Source organism: Neofelis nebulosa, chromosome 8 (assembly GCF_028018385.1).
Source record: "Neofelis nebulosa isolate mNeoNeb1 chromosome 8, mNeoNeb1.pri, whole genome shotgun sequence".
In the NCBI taxonomy this organism is placed as follows: domain Eukaryota; kingdom Metazoa; phylum Chordata; class Mammalia; order Carnivora; family Felidae; genus Neofelis; species Neofelis nebulosa.
The window spans coordinates 141,678,711-141,705,823 of NC_080789.1; the positions used below are offsets into that span (position 1 = coordinate 141,678,711).

The 27,113-nt window shown below is 55.0% G+C and overlaps 1 protein-coding gene across 2 annotated transcripts in view; it reads left to right on the forward strand.

The window, feature by feature from the left end:
- Positions 1–27,113, forward strand: part of ADARB2 (adenosine deaminase RNA specific B2 (inactive)) — a 416,131-nt gene that overhangs the window by 277,666 nt on the left and 111,352 nt on the right. The window contains exons 2-3 of one of the 2 annotated variants that reach the window (XM_058682030.1): positions 4,914–5,000; positions 13,157–14,031. In XM_058682030.1, coding sequence (XP_058538013.1) covers positions 4,914–5,000; positions 13,157–14,031 — 962 coding nt within the window. The remainder of the gene's footprint in view (positions 1–4,913; positions 5,001–13,156; positions 14,032–27,113) is intronic. The other variant, XM_058682031.1, reaches the window with a different exon arrangement.

Sequence of the window (27,113 nt, forward strand, 5' to 3'; positions counted from 1 at the left end):
CATAGTCCCTCAGGCGTTGTGGTTGCTGATTGTTACCCCTCATGTAAATGTAACACAATTCACTTATCCATTCTTCTGCTGATGTGCATGCGGGATGTTTCTAATTTTGAGCTGTAATGAATGAAATGTCTCTAAACATTCTTGCACAAATCTTTTTTTTTTTTTTTAACACATGTGTTTCATTTATCTCAGGTAAATATTTAGAAGCGTAACAGGTGTTTACGTAACGGCCAAAACGTCTTCCAAAGTGTCCTAGGGACAGAGTGGTGCGTCCTGGTCCCCCTGTGTCTTTGCCTAGACTGAGCTACGGTCCTAAGTCTCAGCTATTCCACTGCTGTGCCCTGACACACTACACCTTTCTGGTTTTAATTTGCATTTCCCCCTGTGTGTAGTGATGTTAAGCACTTTTGCATGGGCTTACTGGCTTCTGATACGCTCCTCTGTCAAGTTTCTGTTCAAGTATTTTGCCCATTTCTTAAACTTTGGACTTTTTTCCCGTTATTATCCAGTCGAAAGGGTTCTTATACTCTGGATACAAATCAATTGTCTTGATTATATATCTGTTACCCTAACGTACGACCTGCTTTTTGTTTTCTTAACAGTGTATTTCAGTGCTGAAATTTTTAATTTTGATGAAAACTAATTTGTTTTTTTCTTCTATGATTAGTGCTTTTCTGTGTCCTAAGAAATCCGCACACATGAGGACCATGACAGTGATCTGTATTTTCTTCCACAAGTTTTAGAGTTATAGCTTTCACATTTAGGTTTATGGCCCATTTGGTGACAATCTCCATGTATGGTATGAGGCACAGCTCAGAATTCATTTTTCCCAACCTGGTGTACAGTTTTTTCAGCTGTTTGTTGATAAGACTTTCTTTCACTCCATTGTATTACTTTGAATTCTTTGTTGAAAATCAATTGATCTTATAGGTACGATTCTATTCCTGAATGCTCTGTGTTGTCCCCCTGGACTATTTATCTATCTTTACATCACTACCAAATTGTATTTGTTCTTTGTTATCAATATTCTCAGCGAACGTGATCTCGTTTGGTTCCAGCAAAGAGTTTCTGCCCTCTGAAAATGCTTCCCACGTGCTCCGAAAATACATGAAATCACATCACTTCCACGGGACCATAGGCCTTTATTTTGCAATGAGTAATAAGGTTTATAACGCAAATGTCCTGGATCATTTTGAGAAATGCATTAGAAACGGCGTGCTGTGATATGACAAATGGCGACCGGGCCTTCCTGGAGAGGGAGTCTTGGCTGGAGGGCAGCCCTGGGCGCCATCCAGCATCACAGCCAGTGTAGGGCTGCTCTTTCGGCTCAATTTCCGGCTGGGCCACATCAGATACTCTGGGTGCAGGGCCCAGCCACCCCTTCCAGATACTCTCCCTACAGGAAACACCTTCTCCTTCTTCCCGACTTTACACAGGGGGTGGGGGCGGCAGAAGCATGGGGAATTCTGGAGCCAGCCTCTCTCAGTGTACACAAAATGTCTGGAATCGGGTAAAATGAAAGCACAGCCTCCATTTTCATCAGTAACCCGTATGCGCCCGACCTCACGACTGTGGTGAACATAGACAGCAGACAGAGCTGGAAGTCTGAGCGCAGCTCAGACGGGACCACGCCAACAGAAGGCTCAGCTGACACAGCAGGTCAAGGAAACAGCCACAAAGAAAGGCTTTGACACTGAATCATTTTCATTGTGATTATTCTAAATAAAAACTAGAATTCCCGCCGTGTGTCCTAATGACACGCTAAAGCGGCAGCATTCCCACTCTCAGGGACAACTGATTCTCGCAGAAGCAACGATGTGGGCTTCCCCAGCAGACAGGCCAGCAGCAGGTGCCGTGTTTTGTTCGGGTTGGCGAGTTTGGGCTGGGAACCTAAAATCCACTGCCGCAGAGGAGTCGATAGGATGTGAAAGAGGTAGGGTTACTACATAGAATACCGGATATCCAGTCAAATTTGAATGATCAAATTGTGGTAAAATATATATAACATAAAAGTTGACACATTAACAGTTTTTAACCATATAGTTTGGTGGCATTAAATACATATATATTGTTAGGCAACCATCACCACCACCCATCTCCGGAACCTCCTAATTTTCTCAGACTGAATCTCTGTCCCCACTAGACACTGACCCCCGCCAGCCCCAGCCCCTGGCACCCACCATTGTACAGTCTCTGTGGTTTTGACTCCTCTAGGGACCTCAAATAAGTGGATCCCACAGTATTGGTCTTTCTGTGGCTGGTTTATTTCACTCAGCATAACGGCCTCAAGGTTCATCCATGTGGTCACGTCTTGCAGAGTCGCCTCCCTTTTTAAGGATGAATAATGTTCCGCTGTGTGCATTCACTCCGTTTTGTTGTCCACTCCTCTGTCAGGCGGACACATGGCTGTTTCCACCGTTCAGCTGTTTTGAATAATGCTGCTGGGAACACAGGGGCGCAAATACCTCTCTGAGACCCTGCTTTCTATTCTCTTGGGTGCAGACCCACACGTGGGCTTGCTGGTTTCATGGTGGCTGCACCATTTCTCACTCCCACTCTCGGTGGTCAAGGCTCCAAGTCCTCCACATCCTCACCGACTCTTGTCACCTCCTAGCTGGCTTTGGGATGGGAGCGATTCTGACGGGTGTGAGGTGGTGTCTCGTGGTTTTGATTTGTATTTCCCTGATGGCGACTGATGTGGAGCATCTTTCCACGTGTCGGCTGACCATCTGGATGTCTTCTTCGGAGAAATGTCTATTCAAGTCCCCTGCCTTAAATCTGGATTTCAGATAAACTGAATAACGTTTCGGTATATGCACGTGGCACACAATACTGGACATTTATACATCCTAAATAAGTATCTGCTGTTTATCTGAAACTCAGTTTTGACTTGGGGTCTTGTGTTTTTATTTGATAAATCTGGCAACCCTAGAAAGCAAGAACTCTGAGGATCTGAAACAGTCTTTAAATATTTCACAATTTTGCTAAGGTGAACTCTGAAACGGTTTAGTGTATTTTTGTGGGTGTTTGGCTGGTAGCCTCCGTTCTATTAGAAAAATGTAATTTCATTTTGAGATGCTCCAGACTAAATCATTTGAGCTTCACACTCTTTGTGTAACATTATTGGGCGCCCTTAATGAAATTATAACTCAAGCAAAAGATTTCATTCCCTCATAGTAAATTAGCTTGGGCTGTGAGGGTCTGGGAGAGCCAGTGCCTCCCTGGCTTATTCTTCTCGTTCCGTAGAATGAAGAAGGAGCAGGCATTTTATATTTGAGTTATTTATTGTTCTCTCTGAGTGAACATTACATCGCTGCCCGTCCCCACTGGAAACAACAGCTGTTAACAGGCTCCTGAATGAATTTCAATGTGGAGTCCTCTGGCCTCTGGGAAGCTTGGGTAAAGAGAAAACGGGCTCAGAATTGAAAGAAAAAGAGCATGTTGCTGGCCTGGGTCTGAACGCCTGAAGGCTAACTGCAGATAAAACCACCAGCTGAGGTTTTCAGGCGAAGTCACAGTCAGAGCTGTGCCCAAAAGGGAGCCCCGCACGCCAGCAGTCCCCCTTCCTGCGGACAGAAGCAGCAGGGGGCACTGAAAACCCTGCCCTCTGGTGCCAACCAATTCCTACGGAGTGTCCCTGTAGCAAAGTAGCTCAACCCTTGCGGGCTAGGTCCGGACACGAGGACTGCCCAGAACAGTGGGGAGGGGGCCCGGGAGAGGCGGGTGTCCACATGCGGACCCAGGGTGCACTCGCCTCTGCCCCCGAGGAGGCTCCCCTGTGGACAAGCGCCTAGCTCTGGAGGCTGGATGTAATCAGTGGAGTCTGTACAACACGGAGCTTTTCCTCTGGGCCCTTTAATATTCCGTCTGTAGTGCCTCCCCTCTGAACTCCTCCCACAATCCTGTCTTTCTTTTTAAGAGACTCATCGCTGAGGGGTGCCTGGGGGGCTCAGTCAGTTAAGCATACGAATTTGGATCAGGTCATGATCCCGTGTTCCATGGGTTCGAGCCCCGCGTCAGGCTCTGTGCTGACAGCTCAGAGCCTGGAGCCTGCTTCGGATTCTGTGTCTCCCTCTCTCTCTGCCCCTCCCCCACTTGTGCTGTCTGTCTCCCAAAAATAAACATTAAAAAAATTTTTTTAATAAATACATAAATAAAATAAAAAGATTCGCAGCGCTGAGACTGTGGGAAAACATGTTCCGTCGGCCACGAGCAGCGTCCCCCCGGGCCAGCTGCCCACGCAGATGTCAAGAGCCCAAACATGGGATGATGCTGTCCCCACTGTCTGTCCTCCCGCCAGCTCCCCTCCAGGCTCTGCTGGGCGCCCATCTGCAGGATGGACATGGGGCCCCCATCCTGTACCCCTCCCTCCCTCACTCACTGCCCCTGTTTGGCAGCTTGAAGGTCCATCCTTGCTCATGCACTTCCGGCCCACATGGCAAGTTCTCCATTGACGGGGAGGAAAGGTCTTGGCTTGAATTACACGATTCTCGTTTAATTATGGCTTTTTTTTTTTTTTTTTTTTTTTTGGTACTTGCTTCACTGCCTCCCTGTGAAATGCCCTCGGCCCGAGCTCTGCCCCACCCAGCACCCCGGGAGCCCACGCAAGGTTGTCGCCCTGGAGACGATCGTTTGTGGAGTTTTGAGGGACAGGGAACAAGAGGAGGGGAGATGCCAAAAATGAGAAAAGAAGAAAGATGGAAATCATAAAGTCTAAAATTGAATGGAGAGAGGAGTTTGATGAAAACGCTGTCAGAAAGTCAATAAAAGACTGAACCAGAATGAAGTGGCTGAAGCCAAAACGAGCCTTCAACGCCCCATCCAAACCCTCAGTAATAAGAACTTGGGAGAGCACTGAGTTTTTCTGAAACTCAATGTCAAAAGTGCATTTCCTGTTCTTCTTTTCTTTCCAGACAAAGTAACCATGTTGTCAGCCTTCATCGCTCCCTTCAAGCACTTAAGCCCTGGGGCCACCAACACGGAGGATGAAGACAATCTAAGTAAGCGGTTTCCCTTCCCTGAAGAGTGGAGGGGGTCCCAGCCCCATGCGCTGAGGGGGTGTCCTCTACTGTCCCCGAATGAGAGACCCTTGGGGTGATGGGGGGGGGGGGACTGTGTGGGTTTCCCAGAGCAGGAGGCTCCACTCCTGTCCCCACCTGGAGTCCCTTCCCCATCATGAATCCCATCCCCACCTGCAATCCTGTCCCCACCTGGGTGGTGGGAAAATATGAGCAGTGACTATATAATTGAGAACTCCAGCAATTGCAGGGAAAAAACAGTTCTCTTGGACCACCCCCTTTGTTTTTCCCTCCAAAAAGAAGAAAGGGAGGGAGAAAGGGAATGAGGGAGGTAGAAAGAGAGAGGGGGAGGAAGGAAGGGAGAAAGAGGGGGAGAGATGAGGGAGAGAGGGAGGTGAACACAGTTTGTATGATCATTCAACAAGGAAAGAGCTGGATGGTTGCCTGCCCATTGGGACAATAGTTCTGGCTCACGGATGAAACCAGACACCAAAGCAGTGTGGTGTGGGGACCAAAAAGCTGGTTGGGGGAAGGGGATCTGAACAGTCCCCCTGCCGAGACCACTGAGGGCCCCCAAGGGAGGCAGGGCTGGTGTGTGTGTGCAGGCGCCCAGGCGTGCCTGGCACACACGGTCTCCAGTCTGTGGCGCACTGTCAACCATTCACACGAGGGGTGAAGCATCCCAGTCCACACAGATCCCTCTCGCATTTCAATATTACCTGACAGATGGGTCGCCCTTCCAGCCAAGAGTGAAGGGCGTGCTTACTGCTGCGGTGAGGGGGCGAGGGGCGTGTGCGGGAGCTCCCAGGGCAGAAGGCACCGTCGGGGACCCACACGGGAGTGCTGTCCCCTCTGCCGCCAGCTGGGAAGAAGCAGGGGCCCCTCCCAGGAAACCCAACCATCAAGGGGACTGGAGGCTGAGGTCGCTGCCCTGCAGGGAAATCAGAACATGCGTCTCTGGACCCTCAGTTCGGGGTCAGAGCCTCAGCAAAGCACATGCGCCCAAGGGAAAGTCTGGCAAGTGCTTGTTTTTCTTCTCTCAGGGTCTAAATGGGAAAATTTCTAGGACTCGGTCAATTTACTGAGCTGCTTCAGAAATGTGGGGCGTGTGCGTGCGCGCGCGCGCACACACACACACACACACACAAGTGCACGCGCATGTGTATGTGTCCATGAAAGCATATTCTAAGCAGGCATGCACACGAGCCCCACGCTGAACTGGACGTATGGCCAAAGCTATCTGATAACACACGTGCAATATATGAGTTGAGAAAGAGAATCTCCCTCTGCTTCCTCTTCTTTCCCACCTGGAGGGGCTGGAACCCTGTGTGTCTACTCAGAGCCCAGTGTGGACACGGCCACGTGCTCTGTAAGTGCCCCCACAAGCCTGGCCACGAGACCCACGGCTCAGAGCCCCAGCACCTCGTTTGCAAAGCAGGGAAGGGAACGTTACCTGAGTCACGGAGTTGAGATCGGAATCAGGATGATGCATCGAGATGTTCAGCAAGGACCTGGAAGAGAGGAAGTGCCCAAGTTGGCTAACAGCAATTAAGGGGATTTCCCCTAATTCAGCTCCCTGGCTAACAGGTGGTTTTTCGCTGTTTGTTACCTGCTAAAATGCCTTAGCAATGCTCAGAAAATTGTTTTCTGTCGGTGGAGTGGTCGTCCGTCTTTGCCATATAAGCTGCTGATGTACTTAGGAAACCCTGTGCTCGGACACCGTTCAAAGACAGACCCCAAGCCGTGCCCTTGTCTTCGCACCTCTAGTTCTCCGACACAGTCTGCACCATTTGTAACCCCAGCGCCACTGGAAGGCGGGAGAGGAACCAGTGGCGACTCCCCTGAGAGGGCAGGGGTGTGTGTCTGACACGTGTGGCATGTGCGTGCACACGCCTGTGCAGGGAGAGAGGGTGGAGGGGTAGGAGCAAGCGTGAACCAGCTTTGAGGTCTCCTTCTGTTCTTAGGTCACGTGGCTCTGGTGTGCGTGGGCTGGTGGTACATGAAAGTGCTCTGCCCGCTCCACACGCGGAGTCAGGGGCGGGACCGTCAGGCAGGCTCCCCGTGCGGCCACCGGCACTCACCTCCCTCGTCCCAACGCCAAGGGCACAGCTGGGGTCCGGGGTCGGTGGCCAGAGAGACTCAGCCGGAGAGAAGTGGTGCCCGTGAGCCCCTCTGGAAGCTGTCAGCGGGGGTGGGTTTCCGCCAAGGGTCTACGGGACGACGCCACGTTGCTGAGACTTCCTGCTTAAGCAGGCAGCTCAGAAAGCTTTCTTCTCTGAACACTGGCCCCCCGACCTTGATGCCCACCACTGACCCAGGTCACACGAGGTGGGACGGTGATGCCCGCTCCTGGGGTGCTTCCTGTACTGGGTCTGGAGGGAGGGAGACCCGCCCACCGTGCCTGCTTGATCCTCCCCCAGATGTGCGGCAGGCACAGCGTCCAGGACCGCGTGTGACAGGTCAGGTCCTGCAAAGGAGGCCGCCTTGGCCAGCTTCCCAGCCCGATCCAGGAGCCACCCGGTCGGGCCTGCCCTTCTGCAACCCCAGCCAGCCGGCCCACAGGGCTCTCTGTGCTCAGAGAGTGGGCCACAGCCCACACCCTCGAGGCCCCAGGACCTCCCTCCTCTTGTGAACGGAGCTCCGGGCCACTGGCCTGGCTCCTGGCCGCACCCTTTTCGGACACGAATGTGGAGCTCGGACGGCCGGTTCCTTGGCGCCCCGCCAGCTGCGGACAAGGCAGACACGCGGCGCTGAACAGCTCCCAGCACCGGCACTGCTTGGAGAAGTCCGGCTGCATCATAACAGGGCAGATGCTGGCCCCAGAAAGGGGAAAGGGGGCGAGAGGGCGAGGGGACGAGGGGTCGAGGGGAGGAGCAGGGAGGGGCGGAGCACGGGCATAATACATTCGCGCCGGAGCCGTGAGGGCCATGAGCCCACAGCCGAGGACCTCGCCCTCCACGTGGCCTGTTCACATCTAACAGCCAGTGCGCAAGGACAGCACGATAACCGGACTTAACTCTGGGAGGAAATACTTCACCTGGAAAATTCAAGTTTAGCCACAGCCAGGCCAGGATGAAACTCTGGTCTTTCTCCCCAAAATGCGTTTTTTTTTTTTGTTTTTTTTTTTAATTTATTTTTGGGACAGAGAGAGACAGAGCATGAACGGGGGAGGGGCAGAGAGAGAGGGAGACACAGAATCGGAAACAGGCTCCAGGCTCCGAGCCATCAGCGCAGAGCCTGACGCGGGGCTCGAACTCACGGACCGCGAGATCGTGACCTGGCTGAAGTCGGACGCTTAACCGACTGCGCCACCCAGGCGCCCCAAAATGCGTTTTTTTAATGCGCTGGACCTTCACAGATAGCACTGCATTTGCTGACACTTTTTGTCAGACAGGAGAAGTACTTGTGGGCTCAGGAGACGGGCCGACGCGTGAGGGAGCGGAACGGACGTGGCCGTGGTTGAAGTTCCCGCGCACACGGCCACTCGGCCTCGGAGGGTGGCTTTGTGCCCGGCCGTCTTCAAATCGCCACTGAGCGTCCATCACTGACCTTTGTGGTATCTGTATTTGCCTGTGTTCCTTCCACTTCCCACAATGGAAGGGCACACGAAACTGTGGGAGTCACAGACGCTGCAGTTCGCGGACGCCTGGTGCCGGATGGCGTGAGGATGAGGGAGGTCACCGGTGTCCTACCGCAGCAATGCGCCAGCCAGCGTGGGCTCTCGGGGCGCCTGCACGTGGTTCCCTCGGGAGCGGACTTCGCCAATGGAAGGCATTTCGCAAGGGGGAGAAACATGACGTGAGCCCTGGATGGGGACACAGTGGGGTGGTGGGAGCTGCCCTGGGCCTCCAGGCCCAGCGCCCCATTCTGCTCCCCATTCTATTTCCGAGCGTTCGCCCGCAGGCTGGCGTCCCAAGGGCGCACACACACACACACACACACACACGTGCACAAAGAGTGTAGGGACAGGCAAATCCTTAAATGCACCTTAACGTGCACCTGACTTGTAACAAGTGACAGCCCCCGTCCGGCCCCCCGCACGGGAGGTGAGTTTCCCTGCAGAGCTGCTCCAAGCTCGAACGTCCCGCGAGTCTCTGAGTTATGACCCGCAAGAAAAGCAATCGTTCGGGAGAATGAATTCCAGGGTAGAATTAAGGACTCGCCAATTCTTGTATCGTAGTATGACCCGTCCGTTTGAGGGGTTCCGAGCGTACAACAAATGCACTTTCAGAAACAAACCGTTTTTATCGTACAATAAATATCTCAGAGCCACGTCTCGCCCCCTGGAACCCTGGGAGAGTCCTGGCAACTGCTACCTCCGAGGCGGCCATGATCGGTCGCCGGTCAGAGAGCCGCAGCGTTTACAGATCATGTGGAAAGTCTTGGTGCGTTATCCCCCTGGACCCTCACAAAGGCCCCACTGGTGGGTTCTGTCTGCGCACGACTCTGCCACCAGCCCCGTGCAGAGCCCCAGCTGCACCTTCCTTCCATCTCCAAAGACAGTGCTCACACCGTCCATGAGGCCTGGGGTCAGCTCCCTGAGAGAAGGCCAACTCTGAACCAGCAAAAAATGCACGCCTGGAGGGTCAGCACAGGACAGGAGCTCCTGGGCAGCTTGGGGACGACAGGAGCCCACTGCCCACATCGAGGTGCCCCAGTATGTGTCAGCAACATGCCTGCAGGGCAATTCTCAGGGCAGCCAGGCCAGGAGCAGAGACCAGGCCCTGCTCTCCTGGACGAGGAGAATCCGTGATCTCCAGGCACCTCAGGGGTGACCCCAGGGTCAAGGAGTAGAAGACCGTGCTGGGACAGAGCCCTGGGTGTGTGGGCTCCATGGCGCCCAGACCCAAGGGTGCGTGTGCAGGGACAGGCACCCAATAGCCTGTATCAGGAGTGAGAGCCTTCTCAGCCTCCTGACTTCTTGTCTCTGGATCATTCTGACAACAGAGTATGGGAAACACGTTAACCATGATGGAGAACAGAATGAGAATCCTCTTCTAGGTCGGGGGGTGGGGGGATTGCAATGCGTTTAGTACCGTCCGTGTGGAGGAGACATGAAGGTCAGAGCTGGAGTCCCGTAAGAAACTCAGGCAGCCTGGCTGCAGCAAAGCCCTGCAGGGACCCGGCAAGTGGCGAGAGGTTTTCCAGGACGGGCTCGTGGATCTCTAAGCAGCGCTACGGCTGCAGGACAGGTCTCCCTGCAAGGTCCCCGTCCATCCCACCTCTGGCAGCCAGGAGCTATGGTGCGTGTGGTACAGGTGTCCTTCCATCTCCCCCACCGGACTGACTGTCCCAAATGCCAAAGGCTACTTTTGCCTCCGTCCGTCTCAGGACCCAGAAGGTTGCTGATGCTCAGACGGGTCTGGTAAGTCCGTGTGATCAGAGTTTGCCTTGCCAACCACACGGGAGACACACAGGAGGCATTTGTGTCGCACTGTGGGGACCATGGCCTCAGCAACGGAGTGGACGTCTTCAGGCCTGGCCTCAGGAGCCCCCGGCTCCCGGTGCACTGTGACAGAAAGGCTGTTCCCCTGATCCCCGGCGGTCCTAGAATTCCAGGGAAAAGTCATTCTCAAGAGCTCAGGAGTCTCTGTCTCAGTCTTTCCTGCTATTTTCAAAAACCTGCGTGAGACTTTGCTGTATGTGAGGGTTTGGGCTGAGCCTCCTTCACACGCTCCTCTGGTTCAACCTCAGAATAATCTCACAGGGCAAGGCTATTGAAGCCACTGTAAGAAAATGGAGTGCGGGCAGGCGGAGGGACACGCACCGGAAGGGCCGAGGGGACTTGGACATCTCGTGTACCTGAGCCCAGAGCGGGTGGAGAGGCTGCTGCCCCCCGCCCCCTGCAGGCTCCAGCTCCAAGGGCAGCCGGGCTGTGTGGAACCAAGTGGAACCCCCACCCGGCTCATTTGCAAAACCCAGACATTGTAGCTAGTGCTTCCCGGACGGGACCCAGAAGCCCACATTTTTCATCAATTTTTGTCAGTTATTGGTTATTATGGAAGGGGTCTTCCTGCCACAATCTGACAACCACAGCTTATGCCACGGCAGCCATAGGGAAATGTCGGTCTGTGAGGGCTGTTTCTCCAGGATAAACCTTTCTACCTCAAAAGGCAACAGAGGTCATCTGATATACGGCCTGCTCCACTGGCACGAACGGGCTCGCGGACCCCCACCTTGTGGGAAATCAATAAGAAATTAGAGAACTCCGGCAACATCTACTCAATCTGGAGTAGGCCTTTTTGGTTGGGTTGGGTTTTTTTCCCCATCTTTACGTTCAATTTGAGAAGCTGCATGGTTAATCTGATCTACTGTCTCTTGGCCCGAAATGCCCTAAAAATGGCAGAGCTATTTGCCGTCTGTCTGTAGCCAAGACCCATAATGATTAAAAAAGGGGTAGACATTAAGTGCTTGATATTTGGAAGGTAGTTATTTCTAACAAAATAGACCATAAATAGATGCCACCCACCTCTAACTTACAAAACCCACTGTGTCCAGCCTTTGAGCAAAGTTACCTGTGCAGACCTAGCACCTCGTAGAAGCGAATGGCTCCAGGAAAGGCTAATGGTGCATGCTGGCTAGGGAGCACTGGGCGGGGCCGCACAGGAACCCAAGGGCACCCCCCTCCCCCCCACCCAGGCTGGCAGGCTGCACTGCTCTGCCTTTTCTCTGCCAGCAATGCCTCGAGGGCAAGGTCACAGAGTCTACGGCTCTTACCGCTGCTCGCCTTCCGGCGCAGGACTGAGGGGAACCCGCTTGGCGTCTGTCCATAGGCTGTGAGCCAGCTGTAAAAATCCCCCCTCATCTCTGCGTGCTTAATGAGAAAAAACCCACTCCTGACTCCGGGGAAGCCTTCAAGGGCCGTGCGTGGCCCCCGCGTCTGTCCAAACCAATGGCCGACGATAACTCCCTCACCACCTCCTGGAGAGCCCAGCGCAGGTGCCCTGCGAGAGGGCTGAGAAAATGGTGGGACGATTCTGTTTCTGTGAAACCACCCGTGCATTAGACAGACATTCCCAGGACGTGCTCACCTCTCCACCAACTAGCCCAGGGCAAGCATTTCCCTCTTTGAGCCTCGTTTCTTCTAGAAACTGGTGCCACGACCCCACCCAGGGTGGGTTTTAGGAATAAGAAAGGCAGCAAAGTGAAGGTGTGAGGGGCCTCCGTGAAAGGTAACTGCACCACTCGCCACCACCATCCCCTGAGGATTTGGGACGAGACCTGAGGGGTCCGCGCCCCAGAAGCGCCCTTGTCTCTGGAGCAGTGGGGACCTCGTCCTGTGGTCCCGAAGTGACACACGTCCCACACGGAACAGCTGTCTGGGCTGAGAGGGGTCCAAGAAGGCCAGGCCACGGAAGTTAAGTCACCATTACACACATCCCATCCACCACCCACAGTTAGCAAGGGATGGTTTCGCTAAATTTACTTCCCACCATTTCCTGCAAGGAAAGAAAGAAAGGGAAAAAGGAAACACCATAGACACAAAGGAAGCCACCCTGTGAGCCCACATCCATTTTCCGTCCTTGTGTCTCGGGGAAGGCGGGAAGTCTCTAACCTTTACCCCCATGTGTGATTCCACAAACAGCGTATAAGGTCTGTGTCTGCAAAGTCTAGTGCTGTCCTCGCTCTACGCGTTAGTTTGCGTCATCTAACCCATTTCTCAGTCACCTACGTGGACGCATACACACGTCGTTGATTACGTGCAAGTGCCTCGTGGCCTTCCCTTGAATGACGGCACCGCGATTCGCCCAGCACGGCCCTCGGCAGGAAAGGCCGCCCTAACCCTCAGCATTGCCCAAAGCCCATAGGAGGAAGCGGACGCCTGTTTGGTTGGTTTGGGGCGGCCTGGGGAGACAGGCACGGCATCCGTGCCCGGGGCGGGCAGCCGGCCGCAGCCTGGAGGCCTCGCAGGCCCCACCGGCACCTCCTTCTCAGAAATGCATCTCCGCAAGAACCGCCCGGGACAGGGGCCCTTCCCTCCTGGTGAGCGGCCCCCACTTCCACACAACCCCCTCCCCGGGCCCCGGGCTGAGCGCGAGTCCCCAGCCGGCCGTCCTGCTGGCGGCTGCAGCGGTACCGTCTGACGTCGGTGGCCAGCCGCCAGGGCCCTGGGTCACGGCTGTCTTTCTCACCCGCAGGTACCAGCAGCGCGGACGTGAAGGAAAACCGCGTGAGCAACTGGGAGGCGAGGCCCCTGGCCGCCAGCGACAGGGCCAGAGGCGGCACGCCCGGCGTGAAGCGGAAGAGGCCTCTGGAGGAGGGCAACGGCGGCCACCTGTGCCCCCTGCAGCTCGTCTGGAGGAAGCTCTCGTGGTCCGTGGCGCCCAAGAACGCGCTGGTGCAGTTGCACGACCTACGCCCGGGCCTGCAGTACCGCATGGTGTCCCAGACCGGCCCCGTGCACGCGCCCATCTTCGCCGTGGCCGTGGAGGTCAACGGGCTCACCTTCGAGGGCACGGGGCCCACCAAGAAGAAAGCCAAGATGCGGGCGGCCGAGCTGGCGCTGAGGTCCTTCGTGCAGTTCCCCAACGCCTGCCAGGCCCAGCTGGCCATGGGCGGTGGCGCCGGGCCATCCACGGACTTCACCTCCGACCAGGCCGACTTCCCCGACACGCTGTTCAAGGAGTTCGCGCCCGCCGCCCCCAGCGAGGCCTTCCCTGGCCGCCGGCCCGCCGACCCCGGGCTGCTGGCCACGGCCTGCCCGCGGGGCCGGCTCCTCTGCCACCCGCTGGATCTGGTGGGCCCTGCGGCCCCGGGCGACAGGAACCCCGTGGTCGTGCTGAGCAAGCTGCGCTCCGGCCTGCGCTACGTGTGCCTCGCGGAGCCGGCCGAGAAGCAGCGGGCCAAGAGCTTCGTCATGGCCGTGTGTGTGGACGGCAGGACGTTCGAGGGCTCAGGACGCAGCAAGAAGCTGGCCAAGGGCCAGGCGGCGCGGGCCGCCCTCCAGGCCCTCTTCGACATCCGGCTGCCGGGCCACGTCCCCAGCAGGAGTAGAGGTCAGCTCCTGCCCCAGGTGAGCCTCTCAGGTGCTGCCACAAGCGGCCGTCTTCTGAAGCCAGGAGGCCGGGTGGCGGGCAGACCCCTCTCCTCTGCTCCCATCACTGGCAGGCCCCCCGCCCCCCACATCATTGTTAGGAGCGATTTGCAGGCCTTTGGAGAGAGCGGGTCATGTGGGTGTGAAGAGAGTGTCCACACTCCCGGAGCAGGTAGCAGATCACCCTGGAGATGGCCATGCCACCCAAGAGGGGTCGCAGCGGGCCCTCGCCGGGGAGAGGGTTAGTGGCAAGTCACTGCAGTGGGCGCGGCAGCGTGATGTGTGCACCAGGCGGGGTCCGAGGGGGGGGGGCCTCCAGCTGGGGGCCTGCAGAAAGCCCCGCGAACGTGGCTCATCTCGCCCGGGTGATGCCAGTCGGGGCCCCCGGCCAGGCCAGACAGAGGTGCAGGGGCTGAGGCCAGGGGCTGGTGGGAAGCGGAGAGCTCGGGGAGGGAGAGGGGGCTGGCGCCCGCGTCACAGCCACAACCTTGCCGTTTCTGCAACACTGGGTCGCTCATTCAGGGAATATTTTGTGGCACCGTCCGTGTGTCGGGAACTGTCTGTCTGTGATTTTGTAACAATCTCTTCCCTCCAAGTCTTGAAGGTGCTTATTTATGCAAATCACCCTTCCTGTCACCACTCTGGGGACTTGTGGGTGTCCCGTGTGTGTTGGATACAGGACGGTGTCTATATTGGCTTCAGCATCAACCGAGGACAGACGTGCTTCACGCAGTTAGAAAGCACAGAGGCCAGTGTGAGTGCAGAGTGGGCCCCGTGTACCTGAGTTACCACTGGGACTACCATGCCCCCCATCACAGCATCCGGAATAGAGTCTGCCGCGCCCGGGGGACCAGGCGCGTGCTCCCCGGGGAGCACCAGGGGCTGCACAGCCATCACAGCAAATGGCTGCGGGAAAGAACCTAGAGCAGAATCACGCCGGGACAGGCACTCACTCACTCACTCATCTGTCAGTCTTTGACCCTTAGCGGCTGCAGGGCACAGGAGGGCAGGGGCCTGCTCCGGCCGTGGCCTGCCCCCCACAGCGGGGTAGAGAGACGGAGGGAGACTGCTGAGTGAGATATTCCTGTTTCTCTGCTCCCTCTGCCCTTGATCCCATCCTTTGGTTTTCAGATACTTGCTGCACGTTGTAGGAGGCCAGTTGGGGGCGTTTAGACTGTAACCTTGCCTTGTCTTGCGACCTACCCTCAAGTAACACACCGTCCAAGTAAACACGGGTGTTTGCAAAGCAGCTGGGCATCCCTGTGAGTCCCCGCACGTCTCCGAGGGCGGGAGGGGCTGCGTCTTGCTCCCTGTCTTCTGCACCCCTGCTGGTTTGTGTCCTTTGTTCCCTCCTGTCCCGTGTCTCCACTCGTCACTTAAACTCGCCAACAACACCCAAGGAAGCCGCTGTGCCCTCTGCGGCCTGCGTGAGCCCCAGGCTGCCGTGACGTTGCCCATGGCCTGTGTCTCCCAGCCACCTTCTCTGAGGACGCCCCCCATGCCGGGCCCCCGCGGGCCTCCGCCAGCCTGGCCGTTCTCCCCGTCCTCCGCCCTCTGTTGCCGCTGCACCGGCCCCGCTGAAGGTTGAAGGGTGTCAGTGAGTTCTGGCCGCAACGCCTTCTTCTTCATGTTGTCAACCCCGAGCGCTCAGACGGAAGAACCAGGCAGCACCACTGCTTTGTAACAGTCATTTGACCCTAGAATGCAGCACATCAGTTAAAGCCACAGCCGCTAAATTATTTTTCTCTGACAGTCTGCTAACCACCCCGACTGGATGATGGAGGGCGCGGAGCAGTGTGAGGGTTGCGGGCCATCCATCACACCCCAGGCACCACCATCTCACAGGCTCATTACCTGTCGCCTCGCCCCTGCACCCCGGGGCTGGGTGGGGCTGAGCCGGCTGGGGGACTCAGGACCAGTCACCATCAGTGGCTTTATTGAATCCAAATCCTGTCTTGGATGTGGCCTGGATTCTTGGACTGATCTTTAATTCAGGAAAAGATCCCAAAAATCCCTGTAAGTCCTGCTCTGCTCTCCTGCTCTGCCCGATGCTGTCCATACAGCCTGCTTCCCCCGGTCCTGGGGCTCCAGGTCCCCAAAGGCACGACCCTTTGTTCCCTAGCTGTGCTGTTAGCATATGTGCAGGAGAGCAAGCCGGCAGCCCCAGGCCCAGCCAGACTTCCGGAAAAGGCAGGTGCTCTGACACTGAGCCGTGAGGACCCTGCCCAAGCCCACGGGGAGGACGGTGGCCCCGCTCACTGCTAGAGTGACAATTTTAGAACTGGGTGTCAACATCAGCATTCAATGTTCCCAGCCCAGTTTTGAGGTTCTGTCCCACACAGGGTGGTCTTGGGTGAACAGATGACAAACCGAGTCTCTTGTTGAAGGCTTTCACAAAGTCTCTGTCTGCCATGAACACTCTGACGGGCGCTCCCTCACAGTGACCCACAATGAGGGAAAATTCAAACGAGATAGCACGTGGAGCCATGTGGGTAGCGTGCTTAAATGCCACGGTGGGTCCCACTGTAAAAACCCATCAAGCTGGCCCCTGAACTTCTGATTCCCACGAAGGTAGGTCGGCTCACCTACACCGTTCCAACCTTTTCGTGGCTCTGCTCCAGCCTGAGCCCAGAAAGCAGGACCACACAGGATGGGCTGGGCCAGCTGGAGGTTTGCTCTGACCTCAAGACAAGTCTGGGTGAGCATAGCTTCCTCACATCCCTCTGCTGAAGACCTGAAGGGAGGCTGTCTGGAGCAAATACCGACCTTGCCAGAGGTGTGGGACATCATGTCACTGTCCACCAGGAAGGGAAAGGGAAAGTGGCACTGGTTCCACTCTGTTTCGAAGGAGAAAGGAAAAGTGGCACTTGGTTCCACCTCCGTTTCAAAGGAGGAAGTTCTGAAGAGCGATATTCTCAGTGAACATTAAAATCATACGTGTTGATTTCTCCAGGATCTGATTTTCACCCATTCCTTTGTGGGGGGCATTTCTCAGAACTGGGCTAGTTTTCTTCTTTCACTTCCGCGAGATCTGGCTTTAGTCTCTTATCCACAGGGCTGAGATCAAGACTTCATTAAATTCTCTAGAACACAGTACAGACCTAACTGAGCTGGGGGAGCAGTCTATAACACCCACACTGGTGCACAGGTTGTGCACTCTGCAAATATCAGTTGATAAGGGTAACCGATGCAGACCAGGAGGTAGCTAGGCCAGCCGGCCCGACTCTTCCCATTTTCCTGGCCTACAGGACTCGTCTGCTTTAACAACATAGGAAATGATAATGACACTGTGTTGACACATACAGATGGACCCCAACTTAAGACGGTTTGACTTAATGATGTTTAGACAATGGTGCAAAAGCAGTATTCATTCAGTAGAAACCATTCTTTGAATTTTGAATTTGGATCTTGTCCCGGGCAGCGGCATGTAGGACGATCCTCTCTGGTGAGTGGCTCGCAGCCAGCCCCTCGATCATGACAGTAACAGTTGACGCGTGGACAATTACACTCATCCACACCCACACTGCCATTCAGCTCTGGTGTCCCTCAATTGGGACATAACCCATCGTTAAGTCAAGGAGGATCTGTGAATACTCATTCCCTGGAAACATTATCATAAAACAAGATAAAATCACAAAATCTCCATCTCTCTCCGGTCTTTGCTTCCTAGCCCCAGCATGAAAACAGGTGACTCAGGAAAGCACCAGATTCCATCAGAAAGGCGTCTCTCCCACCGTGGAGAAGAGAGTGAGTAAACAGGGATGGTCATAAAGGGAGCACGAGAGAAAGTTACAGGGACACCAGGAAGCACCCTCGGGTGGAAACAAACGCGGTTCCTGACTTTGGGTCAGCTTCTCCTTCACACTCAAGGATCCCCCTCATTTTATTTTGTTTTGTTTTCTTTTTAATTTCCATGTCAGACTGTAGTGGTGTCAGCCGTGTGTCTTGCCCACAGAGGAAGAGGGGGGGTAACTTAAAACTGTTCGCACAGGTGCGTGGTCCCTGCCACGCCCTCTGGGGGGATCCTTTCAGGGACCCACTAACCACACCCTGCTTTGCTCCTGTGTATGCAGCGATCACTGTGGGGGAGGGGAGAAACCATGGGAATTTATAACCCGATGGAAAGGAACAATCACTTTTTAAGTTTGAGCATTTTACAGCAAATTTGGATCCGAGCTGCAGTCTGCGATCCCATCTCACGGAATCTGCCCCCAGAATTAGCTGCGGAATGAGGCCAGGGGGGCTGTTACTGGCTCCTCAACAGCTGCACTGCGGGACGCTAATAACACGTTTGCGCAAACGTGCCGTCCTTCTCCCAAACCCCAAGGTGACCCCCAGCCGCCTCTGGCCACTTCACAGATTGTTTTTCTGATCTCCTGCTCCTGCAAATCTATCTTACTCAATAGGAGTGGCATCCTAACCACTGTCATGCGAAACCGTTAATTAATATTGCTGTAACAAATTAGCTATGGAGGGGCCCTCAAGTTTTAAATAGGCTTAAATTAAAAACAGATAGCTATGGAAATCATATGCACTTGGCTTTGAAACGGCTTAATGCTGTCTAGCTGGTTTACCCAAGGACACCCAAAAACAGCAGCAGGTGCCCACGTGTCCTTGCCACTCGGCTCTGGGGGACGAGAGACGGGCCAGCCAGTGCCAGCCTTGCAGTAGGCCATGGGTGCAGCCCGGGGCAATTCCAGACAGACGCCTGAACAGAGTCCTAGAGCTCTGCGTGTCCCACAGGCAGAAAGGATCGCTTCTGGACTCCAAGTGACCTTCTTGGAGTCAGGACAGCAAGGTGTTTTCTCGTTTCCACGTGGCTGTCCCATCTGACAGGATTTCAGTTTCTCAGCTATTTTCCTATTGTCCCCTGGGGAGTGGGATTAAGGTCTGACCTCCCCACATGCAGGCACTAGCTGGCACAGGAGCCCCAAGGTGGCCCAGGACCATCGTAGAAGCACAGTTCTGGCCAAAGAGACCCTAAGCTAAAGAACTCAGCCAAGCAGCTGACCTGGGGTCTCCGGGGACTTCCCCTGAGGCTTGCAGGAATGGCCAGAAGGTGCGGGGGCCCGACAGCCATCAGCACCACCCCCCGCCCCTCATCCTCGACCTGCTCTACCTACATGCTGTCTCTCATCGCCACCGTCCCCAAAAGCCCTGTGTGTCAGGGAACCCAATGTCTCTCTTCCACTTGAGGCATCCAGACAAGGTGATCTCAACTCTGGTGCTAGTTCTGGTACAGGTGGGTTATAAAAGGCAGATACCTGTGCAACCATGTGGACAGGTGTGGTCGGTGAGAGCTGCGAGGGAGGACAGGCACGTGCCTGGGATGATTTCCACCTGATGTGGGAAACGTACGGGTGAAATTCACCAATCTGGGATTCTCATAAAAGTCAGTGCATTCAGGCTGCTGTAACAGAACACCGTTCATAGGGTGGTTAATAGGCAACAAATTTAGCCTCGTGGCACTGGAGACCAAGGTCCAGGAGCCGGCAGATTCCATGTCTGGTGAGGAATCTCCTCCTGGTTCACAGACAGCGTCTTCTCGCTGTGTCCTCACCTGGGGGGAGCGGTGAGGGGGCTCCCCGGGGTGTCCTTCACAAGGACACTAATCCCATCGAGTCAGCTCAACCATCATGGCCTCATCACCTCCCAGAGGCCCTGCCTCCTGACATCATCACCTTGGGGGTTAGGTGTCCCACACGAACTTGGGGAGGGGGTCACAAGCAGTCTGACTACAGCAATCTGTCAACCACTAACATTACAGAGAATGCTACACACTGACATTCAAGGCAGAACAAACCAGCTTACTACACCACCAGCTGACCTGACCCCAACCCACCCACTCAGCCTTTTTGTCACTCTGTCCTCAGTCCCCTAAGGAGCCAGCCCACGTGAACAGCGGCCATACTCTGAGAGAAAACACGTCTCAGTAGCCATCGTGGGACAAAAGACTCAGTGCCATGGTACCCAGCCATTCACCTGCATCAACACAGTCACCAGCCCCCTTTTCTGGTTGCAGGATGGGGCGGGGGCTTCTCCACGGCTCTGCTGTGTGAGGTCAGCGTCATGGAGCTCATCACAGCAGAGCCATTGTGAAGTCGTCATTATGCCTCAAGAGGAGTTTGTACCAGGGGACAAATGACCTCCCCCAACACCGTTTTGCTTGGGGAGCTGGGTCAGGAATGACCATGCTGGCATCACAGCATGCCCGGGACTCGGCAAGAACCAGTCTTGCACCCAAGAACACCACAACCCAATTGCCCTGGTTTCTGCAGCTCGGCCCTAAACCTGTTATCCACACACCCCTGCTCCCCAGTCGCACACTGAGTTCACTTTCTGAACCAGTCATTTCCCAAAGGGGGAACAGTTCCTTGGATGCCTTTTCATAGACTAAAACAACAATTTTGTTTTGCTGCAAAAACCCTTGTGGGGGGAGGGGCTGTTCTGAACAGACACCCATAGTGGCCCCAGGCAGCACGGCCACCCTCCCCTTCCCAGGCTGCAGGTGAGGCCCAGGAACACATATTTGATTCGGGTACTGAGTTTGTATTTGGGAATGCAGCTACTAAAAATGTGAAATGTGTATGCAGAGTCCGTATGCAAAGAACCTTGGTCTTTACCATCTCAAATAAACAGGATATGACCTCATCACCAAGCATCCCTACAGTGGGGACAAGCACGTTCCCTTCCAGTCAGACACGGTGATGGATTCCAGGCGAGATGTGGAAAGACACCAGAGACACAGCAAAGAGACAAGTGCAGGAGAGGACAGGCTGACACTGTCCTCTGTCCCAACACTGAGAAATTATAAAATTGACGCAGAAACACGATCACGTCCAGTTTTCGTTAATGGCTTTAGTCAGGTCAGCCAACCGGTCAAGATGAACCCACTTTTTTGACTCACAGAGCAAAATCAGTGATCTCTGCATCTCCCTCTTTCTCCCTCTCCCCCTTCCTCTCTCTCTCTCTCTCTCTCTCTCTCTCTCTCTCTCTCTCTGACACACACACACACACACACACACACACACACACTGCACGTGCAGGATGTACATATACACATGTCTTGTGTGATTCGACCTCCAGAGAGAAAGAAGAAACTGCTGCCCACCAGCAGTTTGTGCAAAGGTAGGAGAAACATGTCTGTCCTTCGTGTCACATTCCAGACGTTTAGCAAAAGCTGTTTTCTCCACCAAGGAATCCGACCTCCATGCAGCTCTGTTTTCTAGCGCCCGATGATCACTAGCTTCTCTTGGTGTTATCGCGGTGATTCAGACACAGTTAGAGGCTCAGTTCTTTGGGACGTCTTCTTTTTGCCTTGAGGACACTCAAATGCACACAGCAGGCAGGGAGGACACAGGTCACTCGCGGTAGGTCCGGCTTCTAGATACAGAGGTGATGTCTGCTTGAGTTCGGGGCCAGCAGGTAAAATTCAGCAACAATGCTTACGTGGACAGAGTACGTGCTGTCTACCTGACACTCAAACGCACCTGGATGTCCGGTGGTTTCATCCGCTACAAACTCAGGCAGCCCTACTTGCAATGGAGAAGCAGCAGAGAATGTAAAATGAGGTGCTGTGGACAGAGGCTCTGGGTGGGAGGAGGGCATGTCTGTGGCCACCAGTTGTCTTACTCGCACCCTCCCTGTCCCTCTCAGGGCGCAGAGAAGCCTGATACGCCAGGGTCCCACTTGGGTACACTGTGACCAGGACTCTGTCCGCCCCTCGGATACCACAGTCCCCGCCAGCCAGAAAGTAGTGTCCGTTCCCATTCACTGGTGACCATGTCTTCTGGGGGTGCCCATGCAGGTGACCAGCACTGACACAGGGTGGGACAGCATGGGTTAGTGTCAGTGCCCCCGTGCCATGCAGAACCTTGGTCTGCCACAGAATCCTTCATTCACGTGTGTTCCTGGTCACCGTCTGGTGTCACTGATGCTAAAACTGTAAAAGTTCTGACGTGGACCCAGAAGCAGCCAGAGTGAGGTCTCGCTCGCTGCAGCAGTCTGAGTGTGCAGCATGGGCTGGGCATCACTTAGGGTCCGGCCCTTCCCGCCAGGCTGCTCTGGGTCTCACTACCGCTCACCAAGGGAGACCTGGACCTTCTGTTAGGTGGCTGGTCTGCAGTAAATGCTCGTTCCGTAAGCTCTGAAGGTGCTTTGTCGGTATTTTGTTTGAGAAGAGACAAGGGAGGCAAGAGGGGGGAGACCGAGGGAGGCAAGAGGGGGGAGACCGAGGGAGGCAAGAGTAGGGAGACCACACTGCTGTTTTACCCAGAATCGTATTACCTTCCTGAGAAGGGGCCTCACAGGATCACCACCTAAGAGTCCCCCCAAACAAACTCCGCTCTCTGTGTCCACTCTCCTGGGTCGGACTCGTGCCCTGAGCAGGTAGACGTCATGGACCCCAGTCACCAGGAGCATGAGGCCCTTGTGAAGCTCTGTTATTTTCCATCAACGTGCCCTGAGATGACCCCAGTCTCTGGAGCCTCAAAGTGTCAGCTTTGGGTCTAAACCTCTAGTACTCGGCATCACCAGGATGTCCTGCTGCCCCAGAAGGCCCTAGAAGCCTGTCTGCCTCCCTGGAATTCTTCTCCTCCTGCTCTAAGACCCCCTGCCCAGGGCTGAGGCGTGACTACACAGCCGTCTGGGTTTTGTGACCACACACACCCTCCCGTGGTCCACGAGAAGAAAAAGGCAGCCTTTTATAGAAGGAAGACACGCTCCTGCGTGTCCAGCCGGCCCTGAACTTGGCTTAACCTTCTTCATTTCCTTGTTTCCACAGAACTATATTGACAGGTCACCTCCCTGTCATATTGTGCATGGAAAACTCTTCTAAAATTCTCTCCTTGATGAGAGTGCTGAAGGCTTTGTTAACAACACATTTATACATTTGCACAATGCGTATGCGATGTGCAACTATATACAACGTATACTGTGTGGTGCACACTTGCACAACGTATGTGCAACGCCCATGCAACACGCATTCCTGCGATGTGCACTTGCACAATGTATGTGCAACGTGAGACCTGTGTTTATACCATAGCCTCCAGCATCTGACCTCTTACTGAAACAAGTTCGGCGCAACTTCAGTAAGAGTTAAGTAATGTGTGAGCTTAAACGTTCCCAGCACTGTGTTTGACATTTCCAAATACAGTTCACATGACTGTTGATTAGTTCTGCAGTCTCTAAACCAACCTTCCCCATTTGTCTTGCTATTCCTCAGCCACGATTAACACTGCTGGTGCGGCTGATACGGCAGTGACATTAGGAGCTGACACTCACCAGGCACCGCGTTGTTGTTGGCACCTGACATACAACAGCACATTTGAGCCTCATAACGTCCTCGGAGACAGTGCTACCATGTCCTGTTGCACAGATGAGGACACCGAGACACAAGACATTGAGCCCTTGGCCCACAGTCGGGCTGGGGAGTGGCGATACCAGCAGGGAGCGTGTCCCATGGCCGGCAAGCAGCCCTCAGACGCCGGCCTGCCTCTCTGAATTGCAAACCTGTTCACACGCTGTGTCCCCAAGCGCCCGTGTCTCTACTGGCCTCAAGCTCCCGGGAACACGATGCAGTGCACGGGTGGGGTCACACTCAGCCCTGCGTCGCGTCTCAGTCATCGATTCTTCCCTCTATGGCTGTATTTCCAGCGAAACGCAGTGTCTGCCCCGGTCCCCCCCGGCACTGGGGCAAGTGGCCTGTGTTCAGGATGCCACTTTCCTTCCCATCACACGAGGGCGGGGCCATCTCAGCTTGGAGAGAGATGAGCGCAGGTTCCCAGACCCGTGAAATGATGGTTTGTAACAACAGCACCACAATGGAACATTTTTAAAATACATTTTCGTAAATCAGTGCGCCCGGTCGAATTGTGGGTTCACTCAAGTTCTACAGAGCAAAAGTCACCATCCAAACCTCCAGGAAACTTGCTGCGGTTCAGAGCCATCCCCTCTGGCCAGGATTACAGTGAGCACAGTGACAAAAGCGGTCTTCGGCCAGCAGCACACATCTCTGTGTCTTAACCGTGTTTCATCAGTTTCAGCAAAAGGAAAAGCATTCAGTAAACGACCCTCAGGTTGCATGGTTTAGGGTAGGGGTTTTATTCAGTTATCTGAACTGGGAAATCAGAGCAAACGGGCTTCCAGAGAGCATGCACGCTGGCCTACAGCGGGGACATCTTTGTGCCGGCTGGGCCTGCAGGCCATCGGGTCGGGTCCCTGCGCCTGGAACAAGGGCCCCCGAGGGAGGACATGGCATCAGGAGCTGCAGCAGCCACTGGGGCGTGAGAACCGGGGTATGAGGGCTGCAAACAGAGTGCTGAGAAATGGACGAGGGGTTGATTGTGGTGGAATCAGGGAAGGACAGACTGCATGAGGAGGGGAGGTGACCCCAGGCTGCAAAGGCCCCCAGAGGCACACACAGTGTGGGGAAGGCAAAGGATACCAAGTCTGCTCGGTGCAGGACACGGAAGCCCCTGGAGCTCCAGGCCCAAGGGGGCAGGTGTATGCAGGGCCGGGGGGTCCATGCAATCGCAGACTAGATCCTGGTGGGGGTCCCACTGGCACCAGGCCGCTCTGGGGCCAGCAGCCTTGAATTCAGGTCCAGCCACAGCCTTCACGGCCAGTGCCCTTGGGCAACTCATTCAAAATCTCTGAGTTTCCTCACCTTTCCCAACGGAGGGGCTGCCGTGAGCACCTCTGGGGTTGATGGTGGTGAAATGGGGAGGCTCGGGCACCCTGAGGGTTCAGTCCATCTTACACAGCCTCAGGGTGACTCTGGACGCCTCTGCATTTAGGGCATTGGCATTGGTGTATGGGTCCAGGGAACCCCCAGGGCACCTGCTCGCTACCTCTGATCCCCACAGTCGGCACTGCCTCTTACCTGGGGCAGGAACCAGGAGTGTCGGGCCCCAAAAGCACAGTGGGAGCCGGTGGCTGGGCACCGGGCAGCCCTTCGTGTGGGTCCCCGGCCCCAAGCCCACCTGTGGCGCCGTGGCGCCTGGGAAGCTCCCGGAGCCTGAGCACCAGCTCCCCTGGCCTTTCTCCCTGCTTCTGGACGCACGGCAGGTACCAGTTCCCATGCTGGATGCCCTGACCCAGGCACTCACCAGGGCTAAGGATTATGTGTGACCCCTGCACCCAGGAGTGACTCTTTCACTGTTGAACCACTGTTTTGTGTCCTGCCTTGGTCTTCTGGTTTGGTTAGTAAATCAGATGATGTAGAACTTGAGAGGCAGCCCTTATTTCATAGATGTGGCACCAGACCCTGCAGAAGTGACACAGCCCAGCGACTTGGGGGGGGGGGGGGGGGCGGGCCGTGGAGGTGAGACAGGGGCCTGGTTGGTGTTCCTTCTGGGACGTGCGGACTCCTCCCACCAAACCAGGCTTCTGCAAGGACTTTGCAACAAGAACAGCCCTGAACTAGTGTGTGTGTTATGTGTGCGGCATTTCTGTTTAACATGGAAGTGTCTGTGGTCCTCAGGTCCCTTGTGCCGCCAGGATCCAAGGAGCTCTAAGTGTGCCCTGCTGTGGATGCCACACAGACCACACACGCGCCGTCCTCTCTCCAAACCCAAGACCCACAAAACAAAGAAAAACAAAATTCTGGCCCATGCTGAGAACACATAAAGCTGAAATCCTGTGTTTGCAAAAAATGCAAAACATTGTTGTAATCACACGAGACGTTTAAATTTTAGTATTTTCCTCCCACATTCCAGTGGAGAGCTTTGGGGATTTCCTGGGTTGGGGTCACTTTCCTTCATGAACACAGCCGAGAATCTTGCTGTCGAGATGGAGAGAATTTCAAAAAAAAAAAAAAAAAAAGAGTAAAAAGTCAGAATAATAAACGGCAGGAGACATGGGGAGTGGCTGTGGTCAAACCCGTCTTTTCCCAACCAACTTCTCACCCAGCCCAGACCAAGCAGCCAGTGGACGAGACCAGCATGCAGATGGCTGTGTAGGAGGCATGAGAGGGAGGCTGGGGTGCCCACATGACGGCCGACTTTCCTGAGAGCCCGCGAGTCTCAGGCAGAGCCCACATCGCAGCCTCCCCCCCACCTGTAAGCAGACAAACCCGGGAGGTGGCAGGGCGGGGAGGCGGGGAATGGATGCCAGCCCCCCCTAACGTCAGGGAGACGGTGTGGTGACGAGGGGGCTCTGAGGTCACACATCTGAGCTTCAGTCCTGGTCTGCCAGGGGCCACGTGTGAAGCTGAGTGGGCTGCCGACCTCCCTGGGAGGGGGGACGCACCATGGGCTGCTCGGTGATTACGTGGGGCACATCACGTCGGGTCAGGTACTGACTTTCTATCTGCACCCTAACGGCGGTATTTGCACGTGAGCAGGAGAAAGCACACAGGGACAGGGTCCTGGTGGGACAGCCCCCAGAGCCCCCACATCCTTGACAAATGGCACTTTCCTGCTGTATGGCCCGATTTGGTTGGAAGAACCACACAGGATCATTGTGATCAGTAGAACCTGGAACATGCACAGCAGAGGAACAGTCAGTGTCCCGGGTCAGCGGGCAGAAGTGTCCCAGGCAAAACAAGCCGATTGCAAAGGCGTGACGTGCAGCCTCGGGACACTGGGCCGTGGGATGGGCGGTTCTGGCTGGATCTAGCTGAGTTCTAGCCCAGGGTAATTCCCAGCCCGCTTGGGCCACAGAACTTGGAGGCCACGTGCTCCCCCTCTCCCCGGCCATCAAGACCCTGGCTCTCCAAGAAACTGCCAGAATGCAGGACGGTGAAGTGAGGCTGCCGGGACAGCTTCAAAACGGTCAGGATCTACATCAAAAGCAGGTCTTTCCCAGCCTTGTGCTCTATTGTTCAGAGTACTTTTATCAAATCTGCATGTGATCTCGAGTAGGGTCGGCACCATCACAGACGGACGCCTCTCTGTCTCAGCAGCCACCAGGACACCCTCTGCCAAGAGCAACTTCTCAGAGCGGGAGAAGCTCTTTCCTATGGAAGTGCTGACTCACAAAATATTCAAAGTCTGGCACAAATCCACCGTACCCTGGACTGGCCGCTATTTTTTTTTTTTTTTGCTTTGTCTGCTCTTAAT